Source organism: Aethalodelphis obliquidens, unplaced genomic scaffold, assembly GCF_003676395.1.
Source record: "Aethalodelphis obliquidens isolate GAN/ISIS:26980383/991018 unplaced genomic scaffold, ASM367639v1 scaffold5, whole genome shotgun sequence".
In the NCBI taxonomy this organism is placed as follows: Eukaryota; Metazoa; Chordata; class Mammalia; order Artiodactyla; family Delphinidae; genus Aethalodelphis; species Aethalodelphis obliquidens.
The window spans coordinates 5,568,724-5,588,244 of record NW_020837949.1 but is presented as its reverse complement, the minus strand read 5'-3'; the positions used below and the strand labels follow the sequence as shown (position 1 = coordinate 5,588,244).

General features: G+C 47.8%; 1 protein-coding gene across 5 annotated transcripts in view; it reads right to left on the bottom strand.

Annotated features, from left to right (window-relative positions):
• PRKAG2 (protein kinase AMP-activated non-catalytic subunit gamma 2) overlaps positions 1-19,521 on the bottom strand; it is a 276,675-nt gene that overhangs the window by 44,812 nt on the left and 212,342 nt on the right. For all 5 annotated transcript variants that reach the window (XM_027101458.1, XM_027101457.1, XM_027101455.1 and 2 more), the window contains one exon: positions 13,904-13,973. In XM_027101458.1, the coding sequence (XP_026957259.1) occupies positions 13,904-13,973 (70 nt within the window). The remainder of the gene's footprint in view (positions 1-13,903; positions 13,974-19,521) is intronic.

Genomic DNA, 19,521 nt, shown 5'->3' with positions numbered 1-19,521 from the left:
TTAGTAGTGTGAAAAGTATTCTAAACCTATTACAGTACAGTACTATACAGCCGATTGTGTTAGTTGGGCACCTAGGCTAACGTTGTTGGACTTACAACAAATTTAGACTTACGAATGCACTCTTGGAACGGAACTCGTTTGTATGTAGGGAACTTACTGTACTTGGAACATTTCTGTAGAGGAGAGCTGTCTGTCGGTCTGTCTGTCTCAGTATTGACTCACGGTATCTATCCCATACTCTGAGTCACAATCCAACAACCACGTCAGGATCAGTGCTGCAGCCGGCAGGGTCCACCCCGATGACGGGGCTGTGTGGGGCACGGCCCACGTTCTCCTGAGCCCGCTGGGGCTGTGACTCCCCGCCAGGCCCCCCAGGACTTCCCTGCTCACACCTGCAGCCCCCAGGCCAGCAGGGCATGGAGAGCTGGGCCCTCTGTTCCCTCTGCAGCATCACCAGCCCCCAGGTGGTGAAATGTGTGCCCCCAACCACTAGCGGCTTACATCCGTGCGGTACGTCTGTTACAGTTACTCAATTGCCTTAGTTTCTCTCCCTCCAGGACAGCACCTCACATGCAGCCCTGTCTCCTTGGGCTCCTCTGGGCAGTGACAGCTCTTCACACCTTGGTTTGATGGTCTCGGTAGTTCTGAGGAGCACTGGGCAGATACTCTGGAGGATGCCCTTCGACTGGAATTTGATGTTTTTTCTCATGATTAGCCTGGGGTTCTCAGTTTTGAGGTGGATCTGTAACACTATCTTTTTTTAATGTAAAAAGCTTGACCAAGCAAAGCAAAATGACACTAAAATGTATTTTGGTTCATGATAAGGCTAGATTATTACTGATGCAATAACATCAATAACAAAAGTGTCAGCATTTAAAGTCAGGAGAATAAAGTAAAATACCATAAAAATGTCATTGCTGGGCTTCCCTGGTGGCGCAGTGGTTGAGAGTCCGCCTGCCGATGCAGGGGACGCGGGTTCGTGCCCCGGTCCGGGAAGATCCCACGTGCCGCGGAGCGGCTGGGCCCGTGAGCCATGGCCGCTGAGCCTGCGCGTCCAGAGCCTGTGCTCCACAACGGGAGAGGCCACAACAGTGAGAGGCCCGCGTACCAAAAAAAAAAAAAAAAAACAACAAAGAAGTCATTGCTTCTCTACATTTGGTGAAGCTTGTTGATGAGAGCGCCATTTGTGTCATTTACCTATGCTGAAGTCCAAACTGTGCCTGAAGGAAGAAACGCATTGAAACAGAAAATAAGAGTATCTGGAGTTAAACCAAAAAGGAAAAACACCCCCAAAAAACCAAAACCATTCAACAATAACAGGTTGTTTGGAATAAGTTATTAAAATTCCTGAGAAGGCAAGTTCAAGCTCTCGTTATTCAAAAGGCAACTGGGGCTCAGAAAGTATCGCCGTGTCCCACTGTTGGGTTATTTTATCCGTCCCCGGGGAGAAGTGTAACTGCAGAGTGTCACGCTGGCACCTGAGCCACTGGTCTATGAAAGCCACCCGCCGTGGAATGACGTTACGCCGTCCAGTCACACGCTAACCCAGCATCAGCCCAGGGAGCTACTGAAGAGTGCTACTGGGAAGGAGAAAGTATACGTTAAAGTGTTTACTCTGTGAAGGTCAACAGAACAACCTGGGAAACGCAACGTCTCAGTTTACGTGCAGACAGCTGTGCGCTCTAACCAGGAAGGCACGGCCGAGTGTTTCTCTCCCTGCAAGCAGATCTGCTCACACACCACCCTTGACAAGTCCTCACCGCAGCACAGCACCTCACACGCCGCGGCCCCGAGGAGTTTCACACCCTGGGATCCCGTGGACACTTCCTTTTCAAAGGCAGCTTCTGAACTCTGGGCCCATGTCCTCGTGCCTGCCTCTACTGGGCGCACGGCCCAGGTGGCCACTGGACTCCTACCTGCCTTTCTGTATGGGCTGAATGGTGGTCCCCACAAGATACGTCCACCTGGAACGTCAGAACGCGGCCTTATTTGGAACAAGGGTCTTTGGAGACGAGGTCACCCTGGATTATCAGGTTGGGCCCTAAATCCGATTACCAGTGTCCTTACAGATGAGAGCGGACACAGACACAGGAGAAGTCGATGGAGGCAGAGATCGGAGTGATGCTGCCACGAGCCACGGGACGCCTGGGAGCACGGGCAACCACCGGAAGCCGGGACGGAGGCCTGGGACAGAGTCTCCCTGGAGCCTCCAGCCGGGACCAGCCCTGCGGACCCCCTGAGCTCGGATGTCTGGCCTCCCGAGTGTGGGAGAATAAAGTTCCGCTGTTCCGAGCCACGGGGTTTGTGGCACTTTGTCATGGCGGCCTCAGGAGCCTCCTCCGCCTTCCAAGTTCAGTTCACGGGCCCCCTGCACCTTCCCTAAAGGCCCTCAAGGCACCCGCACCCCTCCACTGTGAACAGCCCCGCGAGTGCTCTGCGAGCGACGCCCTTTCGGAGCCCTGATGTGCCTGTGCCAAAGCTATAGACCTGCTTTAGGCGGCGGCTTCTGAGGCAGCAGACGGTCCCCAGCAAGCTCCTCACGGGTGTCAGGACAAGCTCATGCCTGCTACATTGTATGTCACTGAAGGACACAGCCATGAAAGGCAGGGGCCATGGTAACGATTCGATCCCCATCTTAGAGAGCTGAGCGTGCAAGGACGAGAGGCGTTCTAAAGCAAAATTTACACGTTGCCCAAATGTCACTAAAAACACCCCAACCAAAAACACTAACTCCTCATTTCCAATCCTGTAATTTTAACTTAACGTAAGACGCTTCATTGTAATTCCACCAAGAAAAAGGTTATCAATAGGTTAGTTATTTTAAAATTTGTCTTTTATGCTTTATTCTACACTTAGAAACATAAGTTTACTATATTCATATAGAATCTTTTCTATTTAGAAAACCATTTAAAATAGTTAAGCAAGAAATAAGCGAAAAGGGGAATATGGAAGTTAAAAGCATATGGAAAAGATTAAACTCTCATATACATCCGTTTTCTTAAAGTGCTTAGAAACATGAATATTAACAAAGTCAAAGCTTAAATATAATTGTACAGGACTTACAAGGTAGCAGAATAAATGAAGTGCATTAGATTTTTTTTCCTTTCCATGCTTTTTGCATTCAGTTCTGTGTGTGCTGGGGGCAAAAGTGTCCACTGAAGAGGGACATGCACATGCTCTGCTAGGTAAGGGGGCAAAGAGTTACTAAGAAAGAAGGAAAAGCGTAGGTAAGTAAAGGCACAAAGCTTCCCCGATTAGATAACAGCTCAAAGTTAGCTGCAATAGATGTCTAAGGAATGTCACAGACCCGACAAGGCTGTGACCTTGAAATGACACTGAGCCCCATCCATTTTAAAATGGCGCTGGGTTTAGTTCTGTGAACCACAGCCAGTGTTGCCTCTTTTTCGGGAAACAGAGCCCAATTACTGCACTAAGCCGGAGCAACAGAGAGGACCAAGGTTAACGCACAGGGATCCAGCCCCCAGCGCCAGCAGGCCAGCGGGGTGAGGAACACCTTGACGACAGGGATGCCAGGGACAACACGCGGCCACCCCAGCCCACTTCTTTCTGTAAAATGTTTTCTTTTTTTCCTGTGGTAAAAGTCACATAATGTAAAACGGAGTTAAACCAACTACCGTATCTATGGTTACTATTGTGACCATATTTAACAGCACAGTTCAGCGGCACTAAGTACAGTCACATTGTCGTGCAACTCGCACCATCATCCACCTCCCGGATTTTTCACCTTCCTAAACGGAAACTCTGTCCCCGTGAAACAGTAACTCCCCATTCCCCCGCCACCTGCCCACCTCCCCGGCCCCTGGCATCTACCAGTGCACTTGCTGACTCTATGATTTGACTATTCTAGGTACCTCGTGTAAGTGGAATCAAACGGTACGTGTCTGCACCTAATGCTCATTGGAATGCATTTCTAAGGTTAACTTAATACACGTCCTGTGAACAGGCTGTACCTTCTTTTCTCCCCCCCGTGCTATACAGCAGGCCCTCACCAGCCATCTACTTCATACACTGCAGTGTACAGATGTCAGTCCCCACTTCTGTCCAACACGCTTTCAGCAATTTAAAGGAGTCTCCTTCTCCCTCTAGCTTAATAAGGATTTTGTACAAGCAACATATGTTGAATTTTATCAGTTGCTATTTCAGTATCTACTTAGATGACCAGAGGTTTCTCTCCTTTAATCTGCTGACATTAACTCCTCGGTGGATTTCTTAACAAACTGCAGCCCTGCATTTCTGGGACAAAACCTTGTTTGGTCACATGAGACTGCATGGCTCATCCTGCTGATGTTTTTGCAGGAGTCCTGCCCGTATGTTAAATGCCAGGTTCATCATTTGTTTTCTGCTTTGCGCGCTATCCTCTGGTTCTGACGTCAGGATCGAGCGAGCTTCACAGAAGGAGCTGGGAAGCCGCCATCTTTCCCTAAGCCCTAAAGTTAATTCAGATGACCTAGGCCTTAACTGTTTCTTGAAGGTTTTACAGAATTTACCCATCAACAGGCTGAATACCAGGCCTCCAATGCAGGGGCAGAGGAAGGGCGAGGACCTTTCATTACTTAAAAAACCCCCAAAGCCTTTATTGAGATAATTCACATCCACACAGTTCACCCATTTAAAGTGTACAATTCAATTAATTACTTTTTAATTTCTTCTACGGTGACTGATGAAAGGGATAGTTAACCAAGAAAATACGAACTTGTAAAATTTACTCAAAAGTGATTGAAAAGATTTTTAAACATATTGATATAGTTTGACATATTCAGATTTCTTTTCAAGTTATTTTCTAAATCTCTGCATTTATAATTAAGAAGCCCCTCTTATTTCTAATACTTTGCGTTTTCACTCATTTTTTTCCTTGAACAGACTTGACACAGGTTTATCCACTTAACTGGTCTTTTCCAAGAATTAAGCTTGTGCTCTTGTGGAGCAAGGCTACTTTCTGATTTGCTGTCATTTCAGTAGCATTTTCGGGGGATGAGAGAGAGATGAACGCATTCAGCAAACCGTGTTGACTCACAACGTGGCAGCCCAGCTCGGTGCACCAGGCAGGTGCACTGAAGGCTGGCTTGTCACCGTGTCCCCACCAGCGTGCTGCAGTTTTGACATTTGGACACCATGCAGTTTGGACGCATCCTGACTCATTGCAGTTACCAGCGCTTAAACAGATGTCTGTAAATGCACGCACATCTTTGGGGTTTAGCAATACAACGGATCTTTCTGTTGTGGGGCCCTGGCTGCCTCTAATACAGCACACTATCGTTCTTACAACATGGGTAAGTGCTTTTCAAATCAAAATACGAAAAATGATCTGCAGAGTAAGGCACTAACAGTATACGGTTCCCTGAGAAGCTCACAGGCCTGGGTCCTTTCCTCGGGTACATCAGGGAGCAGGCCAGTCTTCTCCAACAGGGACTCTAGGACTTTGAGGCTCCAGGGGGAGCGAGTGCAGGAGACAGAACAGGGCAGATCTAGACCAAACCTGTACGAGAACTGTCATCACCTTCTGTGTGACGCTGAGCAAATTCCTGCATCCCCTGGGCCTGAATCTCTTCGTTCGTAAGATGGGGATAACACCATCTTTCTTGCAGAGTGATTCTGAGGAATGGGGATAAATAAACTCAAACATTCAATCACAAATGCTGTCCACTGGGTGGTAGGGACGACATTCACACGGGGAAGAGTCCGACGGTGCAGACACCGAAGCCATCACCAGCCAGATGGCTGTCGCCGGATGATGCACTAATGGTGGCTTGATTTTGAAATTTACGCTCAGTTGCCTTTTTGGTCCTTTCTAGGGTCATCATCATAGTTATACCTGTAGAGACTGCACTACACAGCAGGTACTCAAGTGACTGTTACATTCAGGTTACTTAATGCACGTATAATCCTATTAGCTAGGAGCTATTATTGTTTCCTACTCACACTTGAAGAAACTGAAGCTTGAAATAACTTGCCTAAGGTCTCACAGCTATTAAGTAGAAGAAATGGGACTCCAATCTGGGTCTGACTCATGCTCTTAATTACACGACACTAATTATATATGCAGCTTAAGGGGGGGACATGCCACACGTGTAAGCCTCAAACCTACAGGAGTCACTGTGAAAAGAGCCCAACAAAGGTAAAAATACACACGTGAGAACGTGGACGCGGACATCCTCGAGGAGGTCTTCATGAAACAACTACGCGTTCCATAGTATGTGGTCTAAAATAACAATTTATTGGTAGCAACTTACTGTTAGAAACAAATGATTGAAGTACGACCTAAGATAAAATAAATCAGGTTATTAACAAAGTTCAGAAATCTCAGTGATGTGACATAAACTCAGATACATAGGAAATAGCTCAAAGTTGGGACAGAAGCGACAAAGTAAAAGATTTAAAAGTGACTAAAATTTGACCGAAAGGTTCCCAAATTAGTTTCCTCCCCAAAATGACTCTCCTTTTAGTATCCGAGTTAAGCCGGACTTCATCCCCCCTAATATCAGTGCAAGGGCGATCACAGCCTCAAAAGAAAGATCTAAAAGACTTTCTCCTCAGGCACCAGGTTACGCAAGCAAGTCATCACGTCTCTATCCGCCGTTACTGCCTCTGAGTTGTTCAGCCGCGGGACACAGTCTATTTTGACCTCATGCTTAGGAGGAGAAGCCTCGGTGGATCTGGGAGGTATATGTGGGTCATCTTACAGCTACCTTGTCACTGCTCTTTGATTAGCACGCATAAACTTGGCAAGTGGATTTCCTCTCGTTGCCTTATTTCTTTATAAGAAACAACATTAACCACTGAAGTACACTGAGCCCACGTGCCAGAGTGGAAGGTGAAGCTCCAAAAACTACACGTGTTCGCGTGTGCGACAAACATTTACTGAAACGAGGTCTCGGTCATCATCGTATCTTTGAGACCTGGCAATAGTTAAGTTTTCAGTCCCCATGCTCACAAGAGCTTCCACGATGGCAGAGAAACATGAATAAATGCCTTTCACCTTAACAGCCCCATCAACCATGAGGGATCATGAGATAATATGTGAAGGCATGTCTGGGGCTTCCAGAAAGGCAATTTTCCCGAGGAAGTGACACGTAGGCTGAGACCTGAAGAAAACTAGCAGGTGGCCAAGAGGACAGGGAAGAACAATCCAGGGAGAGGGAACAGCCTGTGCAAAGTCCAGCAGGCACGGAGGAATGAGGCCAGGAGGAGGGAGGTGCGCGGTGAGGTGGGCAGATGGAAGAAGGAGGTAAGTCTGGGCTCCAGCCTAACGGCAAAGGAAAGTCAGAGCAGGCTTTTAAGCCCGGAAGTGACACGATCAGATACATGTTTTTAAAAATATCTCTAATTGCAGCATGTAAAGTTGATTGGAGGGGGCGAGAGTAGATGCTGGAGAGACTAGGCTGTTTAATAGTCAACAGAAAGGTGATGATGGCGGAGACAGGTAGGTATTCAGGAGGTGAAGGCGAGAGGACCGACCGCTTGGGTGTGGGAGAGTGAGAGAGCCATAGCTCAACGTCATTCTTGTTAAAAAAACAAAACAAAAAAACAGGTGAATGTGGTAGCACTTACTGAATTAGGTTGGGGGGAAAAAAAGAGGTGCGAGGGAGAAGCAGGGGGACAGACCAGAGAGACGGTGCGATGACTCAGGCAGAGACATCCAATAGGCAACCAAATACTCAGAAGGGAGATCTGGCTGCAGATATCTCTTTGGGCATCATCAGTTATTAAAGCATCGTGGTAATTAAACACTGGGCAACAGGCAGGTGGTAACTGAAGCCATGGAAGTGAGGGAGATTGCCTGGGGGAGGGCCCAGGAGGAGAAGACAAGTGGCTTGGGGAAGAGCCAGGAGCGAGCCCCATAGCTAACGTTCAAACGCATGGCTTGTGAATTAGTCCTCACTCCACCTGCTACTACAAAACAAAACAAAACGGAAAGGAAAAAGGGTAAGAGCCTTCAAGGAAACAACGAGCGGGCAGGTTTGAGGAGCGCGCCAGGAGTGCTCCGCGGGCGAGGGAGCAGAGGTCACCCCTGGTGACGCCTACGAAGAGTGCAAAACGGGAAGACGATTAAGAGTCCACTGGAGTTTGCAAAATGGAGCCGGGAGTGACCAACTCAGGGAATTTGGGTGGAGCGGTGGATACGCGCTGAAGAAGGAATGGGAAGCAAGGAAATGCAAAGAGGGTTTCCAGATAAGGGATTATTTCATGTCGGTTAGAAGACCGGCTCAGAGACTGGGCTGCAAGTCTAAAGCCTGTGTTTGAAACCTGGCGACCCCACCTTCCCAGATATGTCCTCCCCCGCCCCACGGTCACTTATTTGACCCCTCTTAATCTCCTACTCTATAAACAGAGAAGATAAAAATATTTACCCCTTAAGAGTTGTTTTGAGGATTAGATGGGATAAACGTAAAGGATTTATAACAGTGCCTCAATATACTTAACATACGCCGGTTACTATAATCATAGAAAAAGGACAAAAATTCTTCCAGTTTCTCCAAATAAATTCCAAATGCTTTGCGGTGGCAAAATTTTCCCACTTTAAAATTCACAGGTAAAATGTAAAGTCACAGGGGTCCTGGCATAACAACTTTGCAAGGGCTCTGCCCACCCCACGCAGAGCTGTAGGGTGGAAACACCCCGGCCATGGAGCAGACAGTCTGACTCGCTGGCCTGGACTCCTGCCAGCCGCCTGCTGGGGCTGCTGAGGGCTCACCAATGAGCAGGCAGAACCAGTCCTGAGCGGGAAGGTCGTGGAGGTCCCTTCATCATCGTGGACATGACTCAGCGCGGCCCTGCTTCCTGATGACTTGAGAAGCCCGGTGGCAGGTCCCACTTACGGATCCTCAAACCCTGCCGCACACTCCCCTCTTGGTTAAAACAGTCAGGGGTCTTAACGTTTCAGATAACAAAACCTCCGCAGCCTATAAAACAACTACTCTGTCTTATCAAATCTAAGATACCATCAAATGTGAAGCCTGACTTTAAAACATGAACCTAAAGTCTGTGAAAATGGCAAGCTTTCAAACACGGGGTCAGCCGGAGCAGAAAACGTTTAATTGTAAACATGTCATAAAGCTGTAACTATGTTTTTAAACAAGAAACAATAAACCTCTTCTCTAAGGTAAGTATGCAGGCTCAGCAGGGAAGGAAAGAGTCTGGAAGATAGATTATCAGAGCCTTTAATACTACGAGACGATCGGCCAGCAACCAAGCTGCCATCACAAACCTTGTCACCACCAGAGGTCAGCACCCCTCACAGGACAGTCAATAAGCCAAGTGGACCCAGCTGAGCCTCACTTATCAAAGCTAAGTGATAAGGGGACACTTTAAAAGGTTCCACAAATTCACAGGAAGACATTCTCCCTTAAGTAAGTTAGGGCAGTGTTTCTCAAACTTGTTTTCATTATCCACCCCCCCCAGCCTTTCTATACATTCCCCCCTCAACTGTCCTACCCCCATGAAACTTTAATACCACAGATACATTGTATATCCATTTGGGGGCCCTTTGGAGAGCCAGAAACCACTGTAATAGCTAAGATTTTTTGTCCCCCAACAAGAACCAATCTTTGCTCACTTCAGGGCAATGTCCCCAGTTGAGAATGAACAAGTTACAGTGAATGCACGTTTCTGGTTTATTGTAGAGCGGTTGCTGGTCGCTTTAGGTCATATTTTCAAGCTGGAAGGAAAAGTACAAGTTCACCAATGCTGGGCTTTGGTCTACCGAGAAAACCCACAATGACAACAGAACAAGCAAGCAACGCCCCAAGAGAGGAGGATGATTCAAGAATACAGCTACTTCATTACAGAACTGGGCCTACGATTCCAAGATCCTTGACTGAAAAATAATGCTTTCCCCTCGCTTGTACTTGTGCCCCCACTTCTTCCCTATTTTTGATCGTGCAGACTAGCTTGACCAATCTTGCTAGGAAAATAAGTTTGGAGGCAAGTTCTGAAAAGCTTATCCTTTGGGAAATGCCTTGCAGGTGAGGAAGGAACAGCTCGGACAGAAAGGACCGCCTGGACTGAAGGAAGCGGGCAGGTGGTGAGGGGAGAGGGGACAGGTGACTGGGAAGAAGCGACTTGCTGAAAGCCCGAAGAAACCGGAGAGTCTGCGACAGCTGGAATGACAAGGCGGCAGCGATAACGCAGGTGGTTCCCAGGGGCTGTAAAGTTCTTGAGGTAGTGCCAGAATTACAGAGTTATTAATCATGAATAAGTTTCTGAATACTCATCGACTTGAGAAGGCACTCACGGGCTGCGTTTAGGTGCTTACGAAGGTGCTGGGCCCTGTGGTTAAATAAGTTCAAGACGGTTAATCTTGATAAAAACAAACAGGTGTGGCTGATATAATTAACCACTCGAAACGCAAACACATAAAGTGACTGCTACGGGCTGGCACTGCTCGCATCACTTTGCAGATACCGAATCACTTCATCCTCCCATCGTTCCCACAAAGGAAACATAAACGCTGAATGTAGTCACTGAGATACCAAAACGCCGCTGAGCACCGACGAAGTGCCGCCGTATCGCCTGCTGGGAAGAGAAAGATGGATTATGGAGAAGCACAGAAGGGCTTTAGGGAGCGGCCTCGGAGAGGGTGAGACTTGGGCTGAGCCGTGATGTAGGAAGGTTGGCAGGTGGAAAAAGGGAGCAAGAGAAGGACTTACCCTCCAAAGGATGTAAACCCTCAGGCACCGAGACCATGAAGGGTCACAGAACAGGGGTCTGGCTAACTCTGCTTGTGGGCCAAACCTGGCCTCTTTCTGTAAATAAAGTTTGACTGGAACGCAGCCCTGCCACTTGGACCGCGTTGCTGCTTTGCTGCTGCACGGGCAGGCTGAGCAGTCTTGACAGGGACGGAGACCGAGACCATCTGGCCCTCTACAGAAGAAGTTTGCCCGTGCCCGTTCTAGAGCCTCATTATTCAGCACAGGGTCTGTGAAGCAGCAGCAGCAGCAGCACTTGGGAGCTGAGCAGAAATGCAGACTCCCAGGTTCCACCCCAGACCCACAGAACTAGACTCTGCCTTTTAAAAAGCTCTCTGGCAGGGCTTATGCACAGAAAGCTCTCCGATCATTGGTGTGTACGGCCGGGATGAGGCGGTGAGGCTGCAGATGAAGAGAAGTCTGCATGTATTCTATACACAGACCCAGGAAAGTGGTAAAGATTTTCCCGTAAAGGAGGGGTGCTGTCAGCTCACGCTCTGGAAAGGTCCCTCTGTCAGGGTGCGATGGTAGGAAGAAGTGGGTGGGCACTTGGTGTCAGAACCTAGACAAAAGAGGACCTGGACAACACATGGGAGACAGAGGCACCATTTCTTCTTTCGTCCCAGAAGCAAATTAACGTTTTAAGAGATTACGCCAACTTCACTAATGCCTTTCTAACGCACAGAGTATCTGTTAGAATTTATTAGGAAATAGGCAAAGACTTGGTAACAAAAATATTAGCAATCACGTGTTTCCATGTATACCAACTACATCCCCATCTAAGGAAAGCGTCCAGATCGCAATGCACAAATGATGACACCGCGTGAATAAGAAGGAAGCTGGAAGATTAAATGAGGACCTATTCAACAGCTAGGTATCAGTATTATGTAGGCTGCTAACACATCAGCTCACAGGATACTATTTAAAGGTGTAACGTCCTACTGTTAGGACGCATTGTTCCCCCGAATAAATGTAAGATTCTGCTTGATAGTCAGTTTTTCCGTATTTTGGATGAATAAGCAATCTAAAGTTCAAAAGGAACAAAGCAGCACTTTAGACAACCACGCCAACACTACCCCTTCAGGCTTGGCTAACAGCTTCCAAGCAACTGCTTTTTGACATTGTGCCTCCTTAAGAATCTGGAAAAATCTGACAGGGTTATTTGTGGGATTCAGTACGCTTTAGAGTAATGACAGCAACATCGATAAAAACAGATGGGTGAAAACGGGAAATTCCTTGTCTTAGACGCTTAGGTTTAGTATTTTATACTCATTCCCTTGGCAGAAACAATGCAAAAGAAATAAGGCATAGAGATATTTCTCAAATATCTGCTTTGAGAAATGCAATATAATTGAATTAATAAATCTCAAGTAAGGAAAAAAACTCCATCAAACCTGTACTGAGAAAAATCTCTACGGACGATTCATTAATAAAAAGCTTAAAAAGTCCATGAGTTCAGTACAATGGTAGATGGCACTTAAACAGTAACAGTAACTAACATGTACTAAGTGCTTACTGTGGATTTACATTGTACTAAATACCATTACATGGATTATCTCATTTAATCCTCAAAACACCCCCGATATTAGCTCCACCTTATGAATGGGAAAACTAAGGCACAGGGAGGTTAAGTAACTTGTCCAAGGTCACACAGCTTAATAAGAAGGTAAGATACGGTCTGAAGCTGGGCCTATGCTCTAAACCATAACTATGGCACCTCTCCAATAGCATCTGCTCTCTACTTTCCTTTGCCCCCATGTGAATCTCAAAATGATTAAATGCGATGGAGTCTCATTGTTACTGAAATCAGGGACAAAGAAAACTCTATGATTTAGATATTCAGAGTCTTAACGAAAGGGGGGGCACACCATACTGCCCCGTGGACAGTGCCCCAAGTTTGACCTGCAATATAATAAAATCACGGAATAATGAGGTGGATTCGATTGAACACGCTGGATTATTTTTCAGTAGGACAGAGTGCAAATTAAGCCCTAGTCAAATTCTGCAATGTATCATGTAACTGCTTGTTAATAATAAATATGGCGGCAGACTTTTAATGATCATTACTATGAACACGTTATCTTCTGGCTAACATGTCTGTGAAATGCGGGAACTCTAAAACATAAAATAAACGTAGGCACCGGCCTGATGCTGTCGGCTTAACGTTCTCATAGTGGTTGCGCTTATTTAAGGAACTGCCTGACTGTAAATAAACAGAAGCATTAAAGTAAAGTTGGCAGAGGGCACAGCATCCACATGGCACATGCTTTGTTCCAGGGGCTTTATTCCATCAATACTCTTGGAAAAAAGAGAACTCACTAAACGAATAACGGAAAAACACAAGATAGTGTGGAGGTCTTTTAAATTCCTCACATTGTCAAGCATCTTATACAAAGTTCTCTTTAGACTGTGAACTCATCATATCTCATTTTCAATACTAATTCTGCCAAAGAACAAGCTCATCCCCTTCAAATTTTAACAGTTTCAACATAAGATCCAGGTGAAAGCTCATCACAGTCCCACGTTAAATATTCATTTTGCCAAAGAACAAACTCATCCCCCCACATTTCAACAGCTTCAAAATAAGATCCAGGTAAGAAGAAGAAAACGGGGCAGGAAAAGGAAAAATACCGAGTGAGCGAAGAGAAGACAGGAACGATGGAATGACAGGATCACCTGAACTCAAAACCAATTCGCTAAGCCGCCACCGCTTTTCCTATTGAACTTTCCCTATCAAGACAAGAAGACACACCCTGCTGGTGGTATTTTCACAAGTACAGATAAGGGAACCACTGTGTGTTATTTAAAGGTACGGACCATAGGCATAATCTGGGGGTTACCCCTACATGTATGGTGGCATTACAAACAATTACTACTGCACGTCACCCTGCTCTCATTCCAGTTCGGCTTGTAAGGACAAAAGGACCGACCATCCGTGTGGATGGCCGGGTTGCGGGCTCCCCTTAGAACCCAGCAAGATTTCGCCACCGAAAGGCACCCGCGGCCACTGCAGACACGCTCTGCCGGCTCCGCGTCTCCACCGCCAGCCCCCGCAGGGCGCGCCGCCCGAAGCCGGACGGGCGGTGGGCGGCTGGGTCCCGCGGCCTCCGGGGCGTGAACCCCGTCTGTCCCCGCGCCCCGGCCCCTCCGGGCCCCCGGCGTAGACACGGAAGCGCGTTCCAGCGGGGGGCACTCACCTTCTTCTTCCAACTCGAATTTCTCCAGCATGCCGGCTTCCGCGGGTCCCGGGGCCGCCGCCAGCGCCGCCTGAGGAGGAGCAGGACAGGGATCAGCATGCGCTCGGCCGCGCTCGTCCCCGGCCGCGCGGGCGGGGGCGCGGGGACGCGGGGGGGGTGGCGCGCGGGGGCGGAGGGCGGGGGTGCCGGGGATACAGGGGCGCGGCGCAGGCCGCGGGGGGCCGGAGGGCCGGGGGCCGGCGGTGGTGCGAACGCGGGGGGCGGGGCCGAGGGGCGAGCGGCCAGGGGGCGGGTGCAGGCCGGCGAGCGGTTGGGGGCGCGGGGGCGGGACGAGGGGGACTGGGGGGAGGCGCAGGGAGGCGGGCGGGGAGCGTGTGTGGTGGGGCGGGGGCACGGAGGCGGTCTCTGCGGCTCCGCGGAGCGCTCCGGCCTAGCTCCGCGCCGGGTCGCTGGGAGGAGGGGCCTCCCGGGCGGCTGGCGGGGCGGGGGGCGGCGCGGCGCGGCGCGGCCCGGCCCGCCCGCTCTGCACAGAACGGGCGGTGCGGCCCAGCCTCCGGCCCACCCCCGCCCCAAGCCGCAGGTGGCGCGGGCCGCGGCCTAACCTGCCGCCCTCCCCGAGTGGAACGGCCCGCTCCCGGCCTCCCCCTGGCGCCTCGCGCGTTGGTATGGACCGGCGAGATGGAACCGTGGGACTAGGACCCCGAGGAGCCAGGGGCTGGCTCGCTCGAGGGCGGCCGGGGCGCCCTTCTGGCCGCATCCCTCCTTCCCGCCAGGGCCGCCGACCGGCCATTAGCAGAGGCCCGTTTTCTCATCCTTGCCTCGTCCTCCCATCCCACCGCTCACATCCGCTCACCTTCCCCCGCCACCCACGGCAGCGCGTCCCTGCAGGTTTAACCTGCGCAGGTGTGGTCTCGGCCAGCCCGGGGGGTGGGGCACGAGGGGAGCGCTGCCAGGTGGGGGCGGGGTGGGCGGAGCGACGTGCCAGGGAGAGGGGAATGGAGGCTGCAGGACTCCAGGGGGAGATGACCCCCAAGGCGGGGGTCGGGGTGGAGGGGAGTGGGTGAGGGAGTGATTGCTTGCTTTTCTTTATAAAGTTTAGACTAAATTGCCCATCCCTTTCGCCTAATAAAAATTTTGTTCTGTGGAATATACGTACTGTAGATGCACTGTGTCGCTATCAGTTTTACCCACCATGGAACTCTTTAACGTGCTTCCTCTCTTCATAGCCCATTCTCTTTTTTGGGGAGCCACTGCCAGAAGCACATACAAATCTAAATCTGGCCCTGGCCACTCCTGTCACCCTGGATCTGGGTATCTGAGACTCTCCAATCGCCAACTCAGGTTGGCAGGCAGCGAGGCTGGCAGCCGAGAGCTTCCTGGAAGAGCAGGGTAACCAGAGAGGGGACAGGCACCCCATTCCGTGAGGCTCTCCTGTGTTACAGGCAATGACTGCCCCAGGTGCAGGGGGCCCTTAGCTCACTGCAGAGTGCAAGGGCCCTGATAAAGAGATTAGCTCCCCAGCGCTGATTAAGGCTGTGAAGTCCCGCCCCCACCAAAGGAACTTGGTTCTGTCACTCTTGCAAGCCTAGCCTGGAGGAGGAAGTACTTAAATTTCCTTTATGCTTTCTTTCTGCTCTGTCATCTCAGTTGGGCCAATACCCAAGTCTTTTTTTTTTTAGTCACGCCATGTGGCATGAGGGATCTTAGTTCCCCAACCAGGGGTCAAACCCATGCCCCCTACATTGGGAGCATGGAGTCTTAACCAATGGGTCACCAGGGAAGTCCTGCCAATCCCTAAGTCTTAATCTTTGCCTTAAAAAATGTGGGGGGAGGAAAAGAAGACAGAACTAATTTTGTAAGACATGGTGGTAAAAATGCTCAGCTGTGTCATGCTTAACAGCAAAAGACTGAATGCTTTCTCTCTTAAGTTCAGGAACAAGGCAAGGATGTGTGCTTTCACACTGTTCTTAATCAACACAGTACTAGAAGTTCTAGCCACTGCAACAAGGGAAGAAAAAAAAATTAAAGGCATACAAATTGCAAAGGAAGAAATAAAACCATCCCTATTTGCAGATGACATGGTTGTCTTCATAGAAAGTCCCAAGGAATCTACTAGATAAACAAACAAACAAATCCCAAAACACCAAAACTAGGACTAATTAGTGCAGCCAAGGTTACAGGATACAAGATCAACACACAAAAATCAATCACGTTCAACACACAAAAATCAATCACATTTGTGCTAACAATGTTCATGCTAACAAGGAACACGTGGAAACTGATATTAAAAACAATATTATTTATGATGACCACAAAGAAAATTAAATACTTAGGTATTCACTTAAGAGAACATGTACAGGGCTTCCCTGGTGGCGCAGTGGTTAAGAATCCACCTGCCAATGCAGGGGACATGGGTTCGAGCCCTGGTCCGGGAAGATCCCACATGCTGCGGAGCAACTAAGCCCGTGTGCCACAACTACTTAGCCTGTGCTCTAGAGCCCATGAGCCACAACTACTGAGCCCACGTACCTCAACTGCTGAGGTCTGTGGGGCTGGAGCCTGTGCTCCGCAACAGGAGAAGCCACTGCAATGAGAAGCCCGGCCACCGCAGCAAAGAGCAGCCCCTGCTCGCCGCAACTAGAGAAAGCCTGCGTGCAGCAACAAAGACCCAGTGCAGCCAAAAATAAATAAATAAAATAAAAACTCAACAGGAGAAAAAGAAAACAACCCAATCAGAACATGGGCAAAAGATATGGAGGCATTTCACTGAAACAGATAGAAAGACGGCAAAATAAGCGCATGAAAACCTGTCCAACATCATTAGCCATTAGGGAAACGCAAATCAAAACCACAACAAGCTATCACTACACCCCTATTAGAATGGCCAAAATAAAAACAGTGACCACACCAAATGCCAGTGAGGATACAGAGAAACAGAATCACTTGTGCATTGCTGTGGGGATGCAAAATCATACCACCGCTCTGGGAAACAATTTTGCAGTTTCTTATGAATCTAAGCTCCCAACCGCCATATGACACAGCAGTGGCGCTCTTGGGCGTTTATCCCAGGGAAAACGAAACATGTTCACACAAAAACCTATGTATGGGGCTGGTGGGGGGAGACCTTCAACATGGTGGAGGAGTAAGACATGGAGATCACCTTCCTCACCACAAATACATCTACATGTGGAACAACTCCTAAAGAACACCTACTGAATGCTGGCAGAAGACCTCAGACTTCTCAAAAGGCAAGAAACTCCCCACGTACCTGGCCGTGTGGCTGACATGGTCTTGGTGCTCCAGCTGGGTGTCAGGCCTGAGCCTCTGACGTGGGAGAGCCGAGTTTAGGACGCTGGTACCCCAGAGAACTCCCGGCCCAACGTAATATCAATCGGTGAGAGTTCTCCCAGAGATCTCTGTCTCAACGCTAAGACCCAGGTCCACTCAACAACCAGCAAGCTCCAGTGCTGGACACCCCATGCCAAGCAACTAGCAAGACAGGAACACAACCCCACCCATTAGCAGAGAGAGGCTGCCTAAAATCATAATAAGTTCACAGACACCCCAAAACACACCACCAGACGCAGTCCTGCCCATCAGAAAGACAAGATCCAGCCTCATCCACCAGACCCCTCCACCAGGAAGCCTACACAGCCCTCTGAACCAACCCTACCCACTGGGGGAAGACACCAAAAACAATGGGAACTACGAACCTGCAGCCTGCGAAAAGGAGACCCCAAACACAGTAAGTTAAGCAAAATGAGAAGACAGAGAAATACACAGCAGGTGAAGGAGCAAGGTAAAAACCCACCAGACCAAACAAATGAAGAGGAAATAGGCAGTCTACCTGAAATGGAATTCAGAGTAATGATAGTAAAGATGATCCAAAATCTTGGAAACAGAATGATGAAAATACAAGAAACATTTAACAAGGACCTAGAAGAACTAAAGAGCAAACTAACAATGATGAACAACACAATAAATGAAATTAAAAATTCTCTAGAAGGACCAATAGCAGAATAACTGAGGCAGAAGAACGGATAAGTGACCTGGAAGATAAAATAGTGGAAATAACTACCGCAGAGCAGAAAAAAGAAAAAACAATGAAAAGAATTGAGGACAGCCTCAGAGACCTCTGGGACAACATTAAATGCACCAACATTCGAATTATAGGGGTCCCAGAAGAAGAAGAGAAAAAAAAAGGGACTGAGAAAATATTTGAAGAGATTATAGTTGAAAACTTCCCTAATATGGGAAAGGAAATAGTCAAGTAGTCCAGGAAGCACAGAGAGTCCCACACAGGATAAATCCAAGGAGAAACATGCCAAGACACATATTAATCAAACTATCAAAAATTAAATACAAAGAAAAAATATTAAAAGCAGCAAGGAAAAAACAACAAATAACATACAAGGGAATCCCCATAAGGTTAATAGCTGATCTTTCAGCAGAAACTCTGCAAGCCAGAAGGGTGTGGCAGTACATATTTAAAATGATGAAAGGGAAAAACCTACAACCAAGATTACTCTACCCAGCAAGGATCTCATTCAGATTCTACAGAGAAATTAAAACCTTCACGGACAAGCAAAAGCTAAGAGAATTCAGCACCACCAAACCAGCTTTACAACAAATGCTAAAGGAACTTCTCTAGGCAGGAAACACAAGAGAAGGAAAAGACCTACAATAACAAACCCCAAACATTTAAGAAAATGGTAATAGAAACATACATATCGATAATTACCTTAAATATAAATGGATTAAATGCTCCAACCAAAAGACACAGATTGGCTGAATGGATACAAAAACAAGACCTGTATATATGCTGTCTACAAGAGACCCACTTCAGACCTGGGGACACATACAGACTGAAAGTGAGGGGATGGAAAAAGATATTCCATGCAAATGGAAATCAAAAGAAAGCTGGGGTAGCAATACTCATATCAGACAAAATAGACTTTAAAATAAAGACTATTATAAGAGAAAAGAAAGACACTACAGAAGGATCAAGGGATCAATCCAAGAAGAAGATATAAAAATTGTAAATATTTATGCACCCAACATAGGAGCACCTCAATACATAAGGCAAATGCTAACAGCCATAAAAGGGGAAATTGACAGTAACACAATAATACTAGGGGACTTAAACACCCCATTTTCACCAACGGACAGATCATCCAAAATGAAAATAAATAAGGAAACATAAGCTTTAAATGATACACTAAACAAGCTGGACTTAATTGATATTTATAGGACATTCCATCCAAAAATAACAGAATACACTTTCTTCCCAAGTGCTCATAGAACATTATCCAGGATAGATCATATCTTGGGTCATGAGTCAAGCCTTGGTAAATTTAAGAAAATTGAAATAGTATCAAGTATCTTTTCTGACCACAACGCTATGAGACTAGATATGAATTACAGGAAAAAATCTGTAAAAAATACAAACACATGGAGGCTAAACAATACACTACTTAATAACCAAGAGATCACTGAAGAAATCAAAGAGGAAATTAAAAAATACCTAGAAACAAATGACAATGAAAACACGACGACCCAAAGCCTATGAGATGCAGCAAAAGCAGTTCTAAGAGGGAAGTTTATAGCAATACAATCCT